We start from the raw sequence: 17734 nt of genomic DNA, 5'->3' as shown, positions 1-17734 counted from the left end.
CGCACCTTCAGCTTCAGGAGGAGACGCTGTTCAGCAGTCCAACTGCCGACACACAGCAACCAGTCGTCAGCCGCTTCAGACTCCGGTCCCGTGCAGGGTCAGGGTTCACCACACAGAGATCCATCTACAGTATGGGAGGACAGGCCAGCACATTCACAGCTCATCTGAATAATGAATGTGGACAGTGTTTATCTGACCAGAATGACAAATTATGGGCCAGTAGTTGGCTTTATACTATACGTCTGTGGCTGGGGCCGACTCACCTTTGGAGCCCCTGGAGGCCGCATATGATCCAGATAAAAGAGTAGAAAGTAAATTTATGTACATATATTTTTATTAAGAATGAAAAGAAAATAGAATTTATCATTTACAATTTTATCTCATTGTCATATCAGGAAATCAGAAAAATGAGAAATTATAATTTAAGTGTAAACAAGATGGATATGACAAAAACATGAGTAAACTCAGCTACAGAAATGATAACACAACAGTGACAGATAACATAGATCGTAGTGTTAAAAGAAATAAAGGACATTTTGTGCTTATGTGTATAGTTTATATATATAAACTATATTTATATATATAAACTATAAAAACAACAAGAAAGAAAAGAGAAAAAAAAAACAGATGAGTGGAGTCAAAACAAGGAGGTTTCGCCTTTCCCCCATTTTACCCAGAATGTTTGTTATATGTTGCTATGTAGGTCGTCCACGTACCCCACAAGTTCTCTAACTTATCTTTTTCCAACCTAAGAATGAACGTTAGCTTCTCCATTTCATAAATGTCTTGGACCACTTTGATCCAGTCCTTAATCGAAGGAGGATCTTTTGTCAGCCATCTCCTTGTGATGGCTTTCTCACTGGCAGAAAGATGTTATACATATATTTATTCCTAAAACCCTTCACTGTCTGTTCTTAAGACCGGGTATAAGGCCTCAGACTCACAGGGATCACTATTTTCATAATTTTTTCCATCATTCCCTTAATTTCGTCCCAAAATGTTAAAATAGCCGACAGTCCCAGAGCGTGAAAATAAGTTGCCTTATTATTCCCACAGGATCTCCAGCAGTGCCTCCTCTTAGAGAGGTGCCCAGAGCTGGGGTTTTGAAAAACCTAACTATATTTTCCACCCAAAGTCCTGAACTGCAGTTTTAACAGGTTTTTACACGGCTTCATTTGTCAGAGTTCAGCCATTTCTCACTGAAATATTGAGAATAAACCTGATGATAACACCACATATTCCGATCATAGGTGGGGTCCTGGTTCTCCCTCTGGTTCTCCCTCAGTATAAACTGATAGTGCTGTGCTGTACTTTCTGCACTTTGAATGCTGCCTGAGCAGCACCCAGCAGCCTGTGTACAGACTCTGTATGTTCACTGTTTTATTACTGTGTGTACTTACTACCTGCTGCGACTGGATGCAGACCACAGACAGGGGAGCAGCTTTAGGCGAGGTTGTATTGTTCACACAAAACAAAGGTAAGTTCCACAGGAAGTTCCACAGAGTGACGGGGTGGCAGGCAGCAGCTGGAGGAGTGGCTGAGGAAAAACACAAAAAAGACGAGATTGCTACATCTGAATATACACGAGAGAGAAAACGATTCACAAAACAAAGGTGGCGGCCGGGGACAGTTACCAGGCAGACAATGCAGCGTCAGTCTGAAGGTCCACCTGGGCATATCAAGCAGCGCCATTACCAGCCACGCCCAGCCACTCCTGAAAGAAAGGAGCCTCCCACCAGAGGTGGAGGAATCTGGATCATACTTTATATACTGGTCAGAATCCAGGCCTGAATAGACTGGTGTATGTTGGTGCACCTCTCTGGGGAGGGGAGGACTGCACAGGGTCCCATCCAAACCCATTAAAGCTTGCAGCTTTAATGCTAACCCTAATCGTTTTATTTTGAAACTTCTGTTATTTCCTGTTTTATTTTTGTAAATTGCTCCTCCCTCTCAGGTGTCTCGGCGCCCCCTCCCTCATATGTTTAAGGTGTGCGGCCTTCCCCCTTCCTGCCAGACCTTCCTGTGTGTTTCCTGAGTGTTCCCGCCTCTTTTTCCAAGCGGTCCTTCTTGTGTATGACTGTTCCTGTTTTCTGCTTCGTTGCCTTTTTGCCTAGCCCTTGGTGCCTCTGCCTGTGTGGACTGACCTTGTGTGTTTGAACCTCACTGCAGGTCCTGATGGGAGCCTTCGCTTTGACTGCTCTGGCCATGCCAGCATGTACTGTTGCCTTTTTGGGTCCTGCGCACCGACCCTTTTCTGTGTTAAACTTGGGATTTTTGACTTACGGACTGTTTTCTGTGTTCATCTGAGTCCAACCCTTTGGGTGTTCCTGACCAATAGCCATGTTCCCAAGCACCTCAAAGCCTGACTTGAAATGCTGGAGTACAATCAAAGTGTTCACATGCTGCCTACCGGCAGGAAGCTAACACCATCTCTGGCTGTGTTTCATTGAGGATATGAGTTTATTCAGGTTAATATCAGGTTATTACTGTAATCCAAACATTACATTAAGCTTCTCAGAGAAATTACAGACATGGAGGAACCAGCCACCCAGAACCCAAAGCCAGCATACACAGGTTCAGTGAAGGTGGTGTGGAAGGTGTGGAGATGGGTCAGTGTGTCAGAGGAGACTCTGTAGAAGGACAGGGTTCCAGCAGGACAGTCCACATACACTGCTACTCTGTGAGAGGAGGAGAAGGAGGACAGGACTGTCCTTTTATTGTTGTGCCACACAAAGAAGCCCTCATCATTAGAGTGAAAAATACTCCAAGACTGCTCATTCCATCCGAACCAGCAGTCTGTGCTCCGGCCTCTCCTTCTGATCGTTCTGTAACTCACAGCTACATAAACCGCTCCCTTCCACTCCACCTCCCAGTAACAGCGCCCACTCAGGGCATTCCTGCACAGCAGCTGACAGTACTCGAACCTGTCCGGATGATCTGGATACGGCTGCTCCTCTCTCACTCCCACCACAACCGTCTTGTTGTCACACAGCAGCAGTTTTCTGTTCATTGAATTTGTGTCCACTTCCAGTTCACAGAAATCTGATGGACAGAACAAACACAGCTGCGGTTAAACGTCCCACACACACAGCTGCCCCACAGTCCGAGTCAACACACACTCACACTTCCTCAGGCCAGGCTTCAGCCATCGTGGTCCACCATGTTCCAGCCTGGAGGAAGATACAAAAGCAGAGGGAAGCAACAAAGAAATTAAAGAGTTCCCCAAAAGACGCCCCAGAGCCCCCCCTGCAGGAGCACTGTCACTTCCTGTCCAGTACAACCTGAGACTCATCAGTAACCACAGGGAGCGCTGGTTACCACAAACCTTCCAGGTCTCTGCAGTAGCTCCGTTAGGAGCTCTATTGTGTGTATAAATGTGCACTGCTCAGTGTTTGGAGATGCTGATCTGAAGGGACGTTCAGGACATGCAGTGTTTACTGGGGTGAGGCAACACTTTCACTTCCTCAAACTTCAAGCTTCCCTTCCTTCTTCACTGCTCCAGCTCCACACTACTGCCTTGCTGTTAGGCTCAGCTCTTAAACAGGACCGTCACTCTTCCTATAAACTGTCCCTCCTTTTGAGCAGTGTCTCATCCTGGATGATGAAGACAACAGCCTGGAACACACCTGTTCCACCAAACACTTCAACTTGTGCTGAGCAACATGGGCTCTATCTCAACCACCCTGGATACAAACCTGGATGAAACATCAAACTTCCAGATGGAGGACCAGGGAGACCCTGTGTTGGTGGATTCTGGGACATTGGACTAATCCGCTTGTCTCCCAGTAACTGTAACAGCTCCACTGGATGGTGTGCCATCTGTTTAAAACACTGTGTGGAGTCTTGTGTTCTGCTCATACCTGAGCGTGTCCAGCCTACATTCTGGATCCTCCAGTCGAGCAGACAGCAGCTCCCCTCCAGAGTCTCCTGGGTGGTTGTAGCTCAGGTCCAGCTCTCTCAGCTGCGAGCTTTTGGATCTCAGAGCTGAGGCCAGAGAAGCACAGCCTTCTTCTGTGATCAGACAGCCTGAAAGCCTGCAGACACACACGGAATGATCTGTCTGCATACACTACATGTTTTGTAGAAGCCTGTTTTCACTGAACCTGCGCATCACACTATAATGAAAGGCTGTGGAATACATGACAATGTCCTGCTGAATCCTGACCTGAGAGCTTCCAGCCTGCAGTTTGGACTCTCCAGTCCCACGGACAGTAGCTTGACCCCTGAGTCCTTCAGGTCGTTGTTGCTCAGGTCCAGCTCTCTCAGCCTGGAGGACTGTGAGCTGAGAACTGAGGACAGAACTTCACAGCTTCTCTCGGACAGGTTACAGCTGCTCAGGCTGTAACAGAGTCACAGTGATGTTGTTTCTAACACAGCCATTAAAGTAATAAATGATGACTGAGAGCAGTGTTTCTCCACACACACCTTCACACACCTTCATACCTGCAGCTGTCTGTGTACTTACAGAGCTCTGCTGGAGGCTTTGACCACTGGCAGCAGCCTCAGAAGAGCCTCCTCTGAAGCAGAGTACTTCTTCAGGTCAAACACATCCAGATCTTCTTCTGATGACAGTAAGATAAAGACCAGTGCTGACCACTGAGCGGGAGACAGTTCATCTGTGGACAGACGTCCTGATCTCAGGGACTGCTGGATCTCCTCCACTAGAGAATGGTCGTTCAGTTCGTTCAGACAGTGGAACAGATTGATGCTTCTCTCTGTAGACACGTTCTCACTGAGCTTCTCCTTGATGTACTGAACGGTTTTCTGCTCACTCTGTGAGCTGCTTCCTGTCTGTGTCAGCAGGTCTTGTAGTTTATCCTGGTTAGTCGGCAGTGAAAGACCCAGAAGGAAACGGAGGAACAGGTCCAGGTGTCCATTTGGACTCTGTAAGGCCTTGTCAATACAAATCCTGTGGAGCTTTGTGGAGGTTGTCTTTCTTAGAAGCAGTCTGAGGTTCTGCAGAGAGAGCTGAGGTAAAGGAATCACATTTTTGTTGTTCTTCATGAGTGACATCCGGACATAAACAGCAGCCAGAAACTCCTGAACAGTCAGGTGGACAAAGCTGAACATCTTGTCCTTCTCTTTCCTTCCTCGCTCCTCTTTGAAGATCTCTGTGAACACTCCTGAGCACACTGAGGCTTCACTGAAGTCCACGCCGCTCTCTCTCAGATCTTTCTCGTACAGGATCATGTTGCCCTTTTCCAGCTGCTGAAAAGCTAGTTTTGCCAGTGAAGAAATGTACTGAAGGCACTTCTCTGATCCATACTTCTCTTTGGTGCGATCTATCTGAAACACCAGGAACTCTGTGTACATCTCAGTCAGGGTCCTGGGCAGCTCTCCTCCCTCCCTGCTCTTCAGCATGTCCTCCAGAACTGTGGCAGTGATCCAGCAGAAGACCGGGATGTGGCACATGATGTGGAGGCTCCGTGATGTCTTGATGTGGGAGATGATCCTGCAGGCCCGCTCCTCCTGTCTGAACCTCTTCCTGAAGTACTCCTCCTTCTGTGGGTCGGTGAACCCTCTGACCTCCGTCATGATGCTGACAAGCTGTCGAGGGATCTGATTGGCTGCGGCAGGTCGCGTGGTTATCCATATGCGAGCAGAGCGCAGCAGTCTTCTGCTGATGAGCGCGTTCACTAAGGCGTCTGTGGTGGTGGACTTTGTCACATCCACAGAGCGCATGTCTTCAGCATGAAGGTCCAACTGAAGGCGGCTCTCATCCAGTCCGTCAAACACAAAGAGCAGCTTAAATTTGCTCTTGTCGTAGTTGGCGTTTCCTGACGACTGCAGAGCGGTGAAGATGTGATGAAGAGCCTCCTCTCTGATGCCCACAGTCTCTGGGATACATTCATGAATGAGCTCAGCCAAGCGGAACTTTTCTCCCTTCAATGGGTTCAGCTGGCGGAAAGTGAAGGGGAAGATGAGATGCACGTCATGATGGGCTCTTCTGTCGGCCCAGTCCAGCATAAACTTCTGCACCAGGAAGGTCTTACCGATTCCTGCGATTCCATTGGTCAGCACAGTTTTGATGGGTCTGTATTCTCCTGAAGGATGCTGGAACATGTCTCTGGGTTTGACAGATTTCTCCGTATCTGTGGGCTTCCAGGTTTTCTCGATCTGTCGGACCTCGTGCTGCGTGTTGATGTGTACGTCGCAGCCGGCTGTGATGTACAGCTCTGTGTAGACATCAACCAGACGTGGCATGTCTTTGGCCCAGCCTTCTTGTGCACACAGAAATTTGTCCTGGAAGTTTGATTGAAGAATCTGTTGGTAAAACTTGATGGAGCGTGGCTCTGGTACTGGAACTATCACATCTGTGTCAAACACAGTGAGGACTGTTAGTGTGTTTAGCAGGAAACGCGAGGTCAACACCCCCACCCTGAAACGTAACACTCCTCACACACAAAGGCCAGAGTAGGGTTGGAGCCACATTGGACAATTAGCAGTGAGGGAACACTGTGGGCATCTCAGAAAAACACCAGCTACACCAGCTACCAGCAGCCACCTTTCTGGCTACATGTCCTGTGATGTAGTGCTCTGAAGGGTGGTTTCTAGACCAGGCACTCACAGTTTCAGTGAGGCTCTGCTCTCACCTTTACCTTCACAGACCTTCACCAGTTTTTACATGAGGAACATTCTGACACATCACAAAACACTGCTGCCTCGGCTCACACCAGAACATCCAGTAGACTCACCTTCAGCGGGAGGAGGAGGAGCCTGAGTCTCTGAGGAAGATCCTCCGCTGCCTGAAGTCTCACTGACGACCACTGACAAACAGACAGACAGAAGATTAGTTACACTGCTGGAAGCTGCTGCTTGTGAACCGTGCCTGCTGTGGCACCGTGTTCTTTTGACTGACCTTCTGGTCCTGAGCTGCTGTCAGACAAACTCTGCAGCAGGTCGTTCCTGCTGATTCTCTCCAAAATGTTCCTGGTCACCTGCAGCGCTGCAGGACGTCTATAGGTCTGCACCATCAGATCCACGGTGTCCCACCTGTTAGCTGTCTGTAGGTGGCACTTTCTGATGGGAGGGAGCCCATGTAGGCAGTCAGCCTGCCGCAGGAACCACTTGAATTTAGTGAACTCTTCATCTCCCAAATCTTCCAAAGTGTCCAAGAGGTCCTCTGACATCATCATGGCTAATTGCAGTGTCAAAACACACAACAGGCTGTTGGATGTGTCACGGCCCACCCACGCCTGTTTCTGAGCATGGAGCACCTGCAATGTAAGCAATGTCCCCCTGGGATTAATACAGGACTGATTGATCCTGATCTCAGACAGCTGAGGACAAACACACCACACACCAGGAACAGACACACACACTCACACATACACTTTACACTGTGTACACACTCAGCGCATCGTAATGCACACAGCTGTCCAAACCATCTGTCCTTTCTGACTTTGTCTCCATAACAGCCCACCTGAGCTGTCCCTCTGATGAGCTTGTTCCTGATCCTATCCATCCTCGTCACCCCTAGACAGAACCTCGTCATCTTCATCTTCCTCTACCTGCAGCTCTTCTCCTCCCTACTCCAGTCTCTGGCAGCAGAGCTGCTCTCCCTGCTGTCTGTCCTTTCCTTTGATTCTTGCTGACAGTCACACAGCACTCATGACACTTTTCTCCACCCACTCCCACCCGCCTGCACTCTTTCCCTCTTTATCACACTGTTTTTACCTCCTTTCTTGCACAGCGGCTTTAGACTACATGCTCCTGTTGAGCCTGTGACAGAAAGTCTGTGAGGAAACACACAGGCTGAACAGGCAGAGCAGCACAAAGTGTCACACACAGGTGAATACAGGTGTTCACACAGGTGGAGAACACAAGGCCTGGGCAGCAGGTGAAGTCAGCTGACAGACAAGAACTGAAAAGTGAAAAACAACCAGAAGCTCAGGATGTGTCACAAACTTCCTGTTTTACATTGACGTGATTTTACATAACTCCCCCCCGACCTTTTCTGTTTAGAAAACTTAGAGAACTTGAGAATTTATCTATAGAGCATTCTTACAAATCAAACTTGATCAATGAATGATTAAAAATTCTTTGTGTCTGCTGTAGATCCAAAGTGTATCAGACAATCAGGTCAATCAGTCTGAGATGAATCAGTGAGAGAGAAAGAGAGTGTTAGAGCAGAGACAGGGAGGACAGCAGAGTTTCAGACTCACTCAGAGCAGGAGCGTCGTTTCCCCCGGCACAGTTCACCTGTGGAGTCTTTATGAGCCGACCAGCAGAGCTGTGAACTACAACCTGAACACATTTAGTCTGAGCCAATCAGGAAGTACGCACACACATTCACACACACTTCCTCACACACCACAACACTCAGCTGAGCTGTCTCTCTTCACACAGGCAGGTGAAGACAGTAAACACGGTGTTTGTCAGAGGGCGGGATGCAGGTCAGCTGATCTGAAGGCAGAGACAGGCAGAGAGAGAGAGGACTAAAGGTCAGTCCTGCTCTGTGTAGTCACAGCAACAGTGTCTGTAACTCTCTGTCAGTCCTACACACTGTGGTTCAGACCAGCTGTGGTCTTTGAACAGAAAGGGTGTAGACTGGTCTTAATGGTGGAGGCAGTGTCTTCTGGCCTTAAAGGTGGAGCTGGTGTCTTCTGGCCTTACAGGTGGAGGCGGTGTCTTCTGGTCTTACAGGTGGAGGCGGTGTCTTCTGGTCTTACAGGTGGAGGCGGTGTCTTCTGGTCTTACAGGTGGAGGCGGTGTCTTCTGGTCTTACAGGTGGAGGCGGTGTCTTCTGGTCTTACAGGTGGAGGCGGTGTCTTCTGGTCTTACAGGTGGAGGCGGTGTCTTCTGGTCTTACAGGTGGAGCTGGTGTCTTCTGGTCTTACAGGTGGAGGCGGTGTCTTCTGGTCTTACAGGTGGAGGTGGTGTCTGTCTCATGAACTGAAGCTGGTTCCATAGTAGAGCTGCCTGACAGCTAAAGGCTCGTCCTCCAATCTACTGTGATGAATCCTAGGAACTACAAGTAAAGCTGGACTCTGAGAGCTGACTGTTCTATCAGGAACATATGGTTCTATCAGGTCCTGCAGGTATCATGGAGCTAGTCCACAAAGAGCCTTGTATGTGAGGAGAAGGATCTTTAGGTGTATTCTTGAGTGTATATGTGCAATAAAATGTGTATTAAAAACAACCACAACAACACAGACGTTTGCTGATCAATAAGTCTATGACGGAGCACCAGAGTACCAAGCACACCGACAGGCAGTACAGGAAGTGATAACAGAAGTCAAGGCATTTACATATTGACAGACAGGGCAGACAGTCATCTGCATAAAAAGACACTTTACACTCCCAAAGTCTCCAGACAGTCCTGAGATGTTACCATCCTGCCGACAGCCACTCTGTGCAGATCAGAGTAAACAGACATGTTGGTGTCAGCCAAAGAGGTTTAAGCTGGATTACAGAGGGCCAGCGGTGCCCAGGTGTGGAGCGTGACATAAGCTGATGCTGACTAGCACTCTGGAAGAGTGATCCTCCAGACGATCACCTGCAGCAAGCACACCTCAGCTGGGTTGTTCATTAGCCTGACATAGCACCAGGGAGCCAGCTAAAGATGTGTGCATACATGTGGAAGGGGTTCTACAGGGAGCACAGAGACAACCAAGAGTCAGACCACAGTCTGAAGCCAGCATACACAGGCTCAGTGAAGGTGGTGTGGAAGGTGTGGAGGTGGGTCAGTGTGTCAGAGGAGACTCTGTAGAAGGACAGGGTTCCAGCAGGACAGTCCACATACACTGCTACTCTGTGAGAGGTGGAGGAGGAGGAGGAGGTGGAGGTGGAGGACAGGTCTGTTCGTTGGTTGTTGTGCCAGGCATAGTAGCCCTCATTAGAGCACCTCAGACTCCACGACTGGTCATTCCATCCAAACCAGCAGTGCTTACTGGCTCCCGTCCTTCCGATGCCTCTGTAGGCCACTGATATGTAGACCCACCCCTCCCACTCCACCTCCCAGTAACAGCGCCCGGTCAGACGGTTCCTGCACAGCAGCTGACACCAGTTTTCAAACCTGTCCAGATGATCAGGATACGGCTGCTCTTCGTTCACCCTCATCACCTTGTTTCTGGCAGACAGCACAAGGTTTCTGTTTATTGAGTTTGTGTCCACCTCAAGGCAACAGAAATCTGAAGGAGAGAACAAAGACACAGCGGCAGTAAACATCTTTATGCCTTTATCAATATATTTTATAGAATAAAAACAGTCTGTGTGCTTCACAGAAACTCTGTGTTTGACCTCTAATAACAGGTAGAAACTGTGAGCCGGACCAGGCACATCACTGTCCAGGAGAGGGCAATGAAGGGACAAGAGAGTGGCCCTTCAGTGTGGGAGTGGACCAGAGGAGCTCAGTGCCAGCATGCAAGAGTGGCACATACATGTTTTTCTGCCTAAGCCTGTCAAAGGTCCGACCTTCACACTGTAATGTGGGTTTTATTATAATACAGTGTTCTGAATCATTATGCACAACTGAGTTTAACGTGTTATAAAGTAACCAAAACATATGATTCTTTATGTGTGCAGCTGCAGCTAACACCAGGAAACTGGACCACATCACACTGGACCTCAAATCACTGCACCGGCTTCCTGTGAGTCAAAGGATCCAGTTCAAAACTTTACCTTTTGGTCTACAAAGCACTGAATAGTCTTGGACTGAAATACATCCTGGACTTATTGGTTCTCTATGAAGCATCCAGACGCCTGAGATCATCAGGGACAGGCCTGCTGTGTGGACCCAGGGTCGGGACCACACAGAGAAGCAGGATTCAGTTACCCTGCCCCTCACCTGTGGAACAGCCTTCCTGAACACCTGAGGTCTGCTTAGACAGTCACTTTATGTAAGTAAGGCCTGAAAACACAGTTTACTGCAGTGCTCTCCTGAATCCTCTAACTGCACTCTGCTCATTTAACCTGATTTTTTGTTGTTGTTTTCTTTGTTTGGACACCCAGATACAAGCTTTCATTTGAATCACCTGAACAGGGTTCAGTTTAATTTTTGTATTGTATTTATTTATTAATTGTATTTTAGTTGTGTAGCATCTTTTACATTAAAAACAGCCGAGGCCTTCAGACATGCTGGAGTCTGATTCATCACCGCCAGAGGAGCAGCAGCTTCTAAAGCTGGACGCAAAGTGAGCGCCAAACAAGATTTAGATGCTCTCTGCTGTTCTGATACATTAGACTATCCGGAACAGTGATGGGTTTTTATGCTTAAATCATAATCAGCATCCATGCACATTCTAAAGTTGTCCACTGTCAGGACTTTGTCTTTGAGGAGCACTGAAGCAGAACAGAAGTCTGGATTGTAGTTTGTGACACTGAGTGTCAGGTATATTGTATGATAAACAAGTGCATTGTCTAAAGGGCATTTGTGTATCTATAATGTAAGAATGTCCACTGTTATTGAAATTGGTAATGTGGGTTTTTTTTACTGAGTTGTTTATGAACTAAAATGCTGTCTAGTTGCCCTACAGAGCCCTTAAAGACCCATGGGAAGTAGGAAGAGGAAGAAGGTGATGGAGAGCCGTTTGAAAGGTTGGCGCCAGCGGAAGGACGGCTGCACCCAGCATGAAGAGAACTCGACGGATCAACTGTGTGGCCTGGGTTTGAATCCGAATATTTGGTGAGATCTAACCCTTAAATTGACGGGTCCTGCTCAAGGTTTCTTCCTCTTAAAGGGAGTTTTTCCTTGCCACAGTGCTCTTAGGGGGGTTCGGGTTCTGGGTCTCACGCTCTGAGTTTCTGTGAAGCGCTTTGAGACAATTTCTGATTGTAAAATGTGCTATATAAATAAAACTGAATTGACCTTTTTTTCCCTTATTTTTACTGGTACCAGAAACTGAAGCTCACATAAAGCTCGCATAAACTCACACTTCATGAGGCCGGGCTTCAGTCTCTGCTCTCCACCATGTTCCAGCCTGCAGAAACAAAACATTAGCTGATTTATTTCAGATGTTTGTTGCACCAAAGAGTCAAACAATATTCATCTGCGGCTGATTGAAACACTGTTTGGAGTCTTTGTGTTCTGCTCATACCTGAGCGTGTCCAGCCTACATTCTGGATCCTCCAGTCGAGCAGACAGCAGCTCCCCTCCAGAGTCTCCTGGGTGGTTGTAGCTCAGGTCCAGCTCTCTCAGCTGGGAGCTTTTGGATCTCAGTGCTGAGGCCAGAGAAGCACAGCCTTCTTCTGTGATCAGACAGCCTGAAAGCCTGCAGACACACAGAGAATGATCTGTCTGCATACACTACATGTTTTGTAGAAGCCCGTTTTCACGGAACCTGCGCATCACACTATAATGAAAGGCTGTGGAATACATGACAATGTCCTGCTGAATCCTGACCTGAGAGCTTCCAGCCTGCAGTCTGGACTCTCCAGTCCCACGGACAGTAGCTTGACCCCTGAGTCCTTCAGGTCGTTGTTGCTCAGGTCCAGCTCTCTCAGCCTGGAGGACTGTGAGCTGAGAACTGAGGTCAGAACTTCACAGCTTCTCTCGGACAGGTTACAGCTGCTCAGGCTGTAACAGAGTCACAGTGATGTTGTTTCTAACTGACAGCACCACAGCCATTAAAGTAATAAATGATGACTGAGAGCAGTGTTTCTCCACACACACCTTCACACACCTTCATACCTGCAGCTGTCTGTGTACTTACAGAGCTCTGCTGGAGGCTTTGACCACTGGCAGCAGCCTCAGAAGAGCCTCCTCTGAAGCAGAGTACTTCTTCAGGTCAAACACGTCCAGATCTTCTTCTGATGACAGTAAGATGAAGACCAGCGCTGACCACTGAGCGGGAGACAGTTCATCTGTGGACAGACGTCCTGATCTCAGGGACTGCTGGATCTCCTCCACTAGAGAACGGTCGTTCAGTTCATTCAAACAGTGGAACAGATTGATGCTTCTCTCTGCAGACACGTTCTCACTGAGCTTCTCCTTGATGTACTGAATGGTTTTCTGCTCACTCTTTGAGCTGCTTCCTGTCTGTGTCAGCAGGTCTTGTAGTTTATCCTGGTTAGTCGGCAGTGAAAGACCCAGAAGGAAGCGGAGGAACAGGTCCAGGTGTCCATTTGGACTCTGTAAGGCCTTGTCAATACAAATCCTGTGGAGCTTTGTGGAGGTTGTCTTTCCTAGAAGCAGTCTGAGGTTCTGCAGAGAGAGTTGAGGTAAAGGAATCACATTTTTGTTGTTCTTCATGAGTGACATCCGGACATAAACAGCAGCCAGAAACTCCTGAACAGTCAGGTGGACAAAGCTGAACATCTTGTCCTTCTCTTTCCTTCCCCGCTCCTCTTTGAAGATCTCTGTGAACACTCCTGAGCACACTGAGGCTTCAGTGAAGTCCACGCCGCTCTCTCTCAGATCTTCCTCGTACAGGATCATGTTGCCCTTTTCCAGCTGCTGAAAAGCTAGTTTTGCCAGTGAAGAAATGTACTGAAGGCACTTCTCTGATCCATACTTCTCTTTGGTGCGATCTATCTGAAACACCAGGAACTCTGTGTACATCTCAGTCAGGGTCCTGGGCAGCTCTCCTCCCTCCCTGCTCTTCAGCATGTCCTCCAGAACTGTGGCAGTGATCCAGCAGAAGACCGGGATGTGGCACATGATGTGGAGGCTCCGTGATGTCTTGATGTGGGAGATGATCCTGCAGGCCCGCTCCTCCTGTCTGAACCTCTTCCTGAAGTACTCCTCCTTCTGTGGGTCGGTGAACCCTCTGACCTCCGTCATGATGCTGACAAGCTGTCGAGGGATCTGATTGGCTGCGGCAGGTCGGGTGGTTATCCATATGCGAGCAGAACGCAGCAGTCTTCTGCTGATGAGCGCTTTCACTAAGGCGTCTGTGGTGGTGGACTTTGTCACATCCACAGAGCGCATGTCTTCAGCATGAAGGTCCAGCTGAAGGCGGCTCTCATCCAGTCCGTCAAACACAAAGAGCAGCTTAAATTTGCTCTTGTCGTAGTTGGTGTTTCCTGACGACTGCAGAGTGGTGAAGATGTGATGAAGAGCCTCCTCTCTGATGCCCACAGTCTCTGGGATACATTCATGAATGAGCTCAGCCAAGCGGAACTTTTCTCCCTTCAATGGGTTCAGCTGGCGGAAGGTGAAGGGGAAGATGAGATGCACGTCATGATGGGCTCTTCTGTCAGCCCAGTCCAGCATAAACTTCTGCACCAGGAAGGTCTTTCCGATTCCTGCAATTCCATTGGTCAGCACAGTTTTGATGGGTCTGTATTCTCCTGAAGGATGCTGGAACATGTCTCCGGGTTTGACAGACTTCTCCGTATCTGTGGGCTTCCAGGTTTTCTCGATCTGTCTGACCTCATGCTGCGTGTTGATGTGTACGTCGCAGCCGGCTGTGATGTACAGCTCTGTGTAGACATCAACCAGACGTGGCATGTCTTTGGCCCAGCCTTCTTGAGCACACAGAAATTTGTCCTGGAAGTTTGATTGAAGAATCTGTTGGTAAAACTTGATGGAGCGTGGCTCTGGTACTGGAACTATCACATCTGTGTCAAACACAGTGAGGACTGTTAGTGTGTTTAGCAGGAAATGTGAGGTCAACACCCCCACCCTGAAACGTAACACATGCTCCTCACACACAAAGGCCAGAGTAGGGTTGGAGCCACATTGGACAATTAGCAGAGAGGGAACACTTTGGGCATCTCAGCCAATGGAAAACACCAGCTACACCAGCTACCAGCAGCCACCTTTCTGGCTACATGTCCTGTGACTTAGCGCCCTGTGAAGGGTGGTTTCTAGACTAGGCACTAACAGTTTCAGTGAGGCTCTGCTCTCTACCTTCACAGACCTTCGCCAGTTTTTACATGAGGAACATTCTGACACATTACAAACCACTGCTGCCTCGGCTCACACCAGAACATCCAGTAGACTCACCTTCAGAGGGAGGAGGAGGAGCCTGAGTCTCAGGGGAAGATCCTCCGCTGTCTGAAGTCTCACTGACAACCACTGACAGACAGACAGACAGAAGATGAGTTACACTGCTGGAAGCTGCTGCTTGTGAACCGTGCCTGCTGTGGCACTGCGTTCTTGTGACTGACCTTCTGGTCCTGAGCTGCTGTCAGACAAACTCTGCAGCAGGTCGTTCCTGCTGATTCTCTCCAAAATGTTCCTGGTCACCTGCAGCGCTGCAGGACGTCTGTAGGTCTGCACCATCAGATCCACAGTGTCCCACCTGTTAGCTGTCTGCAGGTGGCACTTTCTGATGGGAGGGAGCCCGTTTAGGCAGTCAGCCTGCCGCAGGAACCACTTGAATTTAGTGAACTCTTCATCTCCCAAATCTTCCAGAGTGTCCAAGAGGTCCTCTGACATCATCATGGCTCCCTGATAAAATCAGAGGACATTGTCAGAAGTAGTGGGTTTCCCCAACAGTTTACACATGACTAAAGACCTACCATAAACAAGAGTGATCATAAAGACTTCTAAACTGTTAATCTGACAAATTCAACATGCATCAATGAACTTAAAACTCTGCTGAGAAGTAACATCACGCATCATTACTGTTATAAGGTGAGTGAGGACTGAATTTAGAGGATACCGGGGTGTACCAGGGTGTAATAAGGAGTGGACAGCTGAATATTGTGTTTGTCTGAAGTTGTACAGCTTAACAACAACAGAAACAACACGGTTTATAAAGAATACAGTATCAGCCGCCAATTCTCCATCATCCCAACCACGCTAACAAGCACTAAATGCAAGAAGGGACGGTTGTTGCTCAGAGCTTTGCAAACAATCTACAGGCTCAGCCACACACTTTTTACTGAAAGTCTACCATCTGGAGTCCAGTACCAAGGCAGGTTCAGCAACGGCCAGCAGGCCTTCAGCTGAGGGGGAAACTTTGGTAGGATGCATGGGAAAGCATCCTACATCCAGAGAGCAAGAAGCCATTTGAACAAATGATTTTATCATGCAGAACAGTGACTCGTCGAATTGATGAAGACTAGGCCAACAAGTTCAACAAACAGTGTCTTCTGAAAAAGGTTGAATGAGGAAGTGAGGCAGACAGAAAACTGAACAGATACCAAATAGGAAGTCATAAAACACTGGAAAATACAACACAGCAGCAAAAGCTGAAAGGGGAAGGGTGACCGGACACAGGCTGGCCAAGGACATACATGTGCTGAACACAAAGCTGCAAAGCAGAAGTCAGTTCATGGATGAGCTGTCTACAGATGTGAAAGCACTCACAGACTGACGGACGTTCTGCTCAGGACTCTGAACAGCACGGCAGGAGCTTATCTTATCTTTATGAGCCGACCAGCAGAGCTGTGAACAACATCCACGTTTGGTCTGAAACAATCAGGAAGTACGCACACACACTTCCTGATGTACCAACAGAACATTGTTGGCCAACAGCAGAAGAATTTTACACACTACAATTACACAACCTACACACAGCATCACTGCCCTCAGGACCTGGTGGGTTGCTGATCAGAAAGCAGCAGCAATACCTGAGACGTACTCACCAGCATGTCACCGTAACCCCTTCACCTCCACATGTTTGGCGTGTCCATTACACTACAGGGCTATAACACAGTGATCTGTCAGAGGCTGGCTGTCCTGCTCCGTGTCTCAATACAACCCAAAAACAGAAGTCATATGTCGGTGAAGACTCAGTCGGTTTCCTTCAGAGGTTGAAGTGAAGCAGCTGGTCCTGGACATTGTGTCCTGACAAGTTAGACAGAGAAACAACTGGAGGAGGATGTGAGGATCTGCAGAGGCGTCACGTGTCAACAGGCAATACATGCAAATGCTTGGGGCCCCAGGCTAGAAGGGGGCCCCCAAGGGCTGACCAATTTGAATCAGGCAGCGACAAGTTTGCAATGACAGTGATCGATCTGTCAAGCTAAGCGTGGTGTAAGATAAGAACATCCTGTCAGGGGTTGTGAGATGGCGGACACAAATGCAGACTTAGCCGGAGGTGAAAACAAACTCAGTTCCTTTAATATAAGCCAGGGTTCGGTACACGGGTGATCAGTCAACGTGGCAGAGGTATCCAAAAGGCAAAGGCAAAAAGCAGTAGTCAAATCCAAAAAAACCAAGTCACACACAAGAGAATCCAAACTTACTGGAAACCACGTAGGGAAAAAAATCACAAGAGTGCAAAACTTACTCGAAAACACGTAGGGAAAATCACAAGAGCAGAAAGGCTACTTGGACGGCTGTGTCGCATGGAAGACTCACAAAACGAACTGGCCACAAAGGGCAGGAAACACACAGGCTTTATACACAGGAGGGCGGGAAGACAATTGGACACAGGTGAAGCACATTAGGGCGGAGCAGGTAATCACAGGAGGGGGAAGGGAGCACACATGAGGAAGGGGAAGTAAACAGAACTGAAACACAAGGGGAAGATCGAGTTTCAAAATAAAACAGGAAGTGACTAGTAAAACTAAACCTAATACAAACAGAAAATGAACTACAAAATAAAAGACCTGGCTGAAACCATGACACATCCTCTATTAGTCCTCCACAGTGGAAACAGTTTAATGATGAAATATGTATGTTTATTCTGTAACGCTTGGAGCCATGATGCAGGCTTCAGAACATGGTTTAATCCTCTGTAGTGGAACCACTGTAAGTGATCCTTTCTGTTTATAATCAAATCTAAATATATAATGCCATGCTGAAGAACATTCAAAAGTTGCTTTGGAGAAATGTTATTGCTATAACAAACCAAGTCTTTAGTTTCCCAAGAGACGGAAATCTGAGGAATCTGTA

The 17734-nt window shown here is 48.1% G+C and overlaps 1 protein-coding gene across 1 annotated transcript; it reads right to left on the bottom strand.

Annotated features, from left to right (window-relative positions):
• Window positions 1–657: 657 nt before the first annotated feature.
• On the bottom strand, window positions 658–16667 carry LOC114445710 (uncharacterized). Its single transcript, XM_028420896.1, is given in 15 exon segments — window positions 658–1537; window positions 1635–3042; window positions 3124–3170; window positions 3861–4034; window positions 4166–6314; window positions 6696–6767; window positions 6860–7239; window positions 9596–10133; window positions 11875–11921; window positions 12039–12212; window positions 12344–12565; window positions 12567–14502; window positions 14891–14962; window positions 15055–15337; window positions 16480–16667. Coding segments are annotated over 14 exon segments (6642 nt in total). The 5' UTR covers window positions 16486–16667; the 3' UTR covers window positions 658–1537; window positions 1635–2500.
• Window positions 16668–17734: the final 1067 nt, after the last annotated feature.

The sequence above is a fragment of the Parambassis ranga genome, chromosome 1 (genome assembly GCF_900634625.1).
Source record: "Parambassis ranga chromosome 1, fParRan2.1, whole genome shotgun sequence".
In the NCBI taxonomy this organism is placed as follows: domain Eukaryota; kingdom Metazoa; phylum Chordata; class Actinopteri; family Ambassidae; genus Parambassis; species Parambassis ranga.
This window is presented reverse-complemented; position numbering and strand designations above follow the sequence as displayed.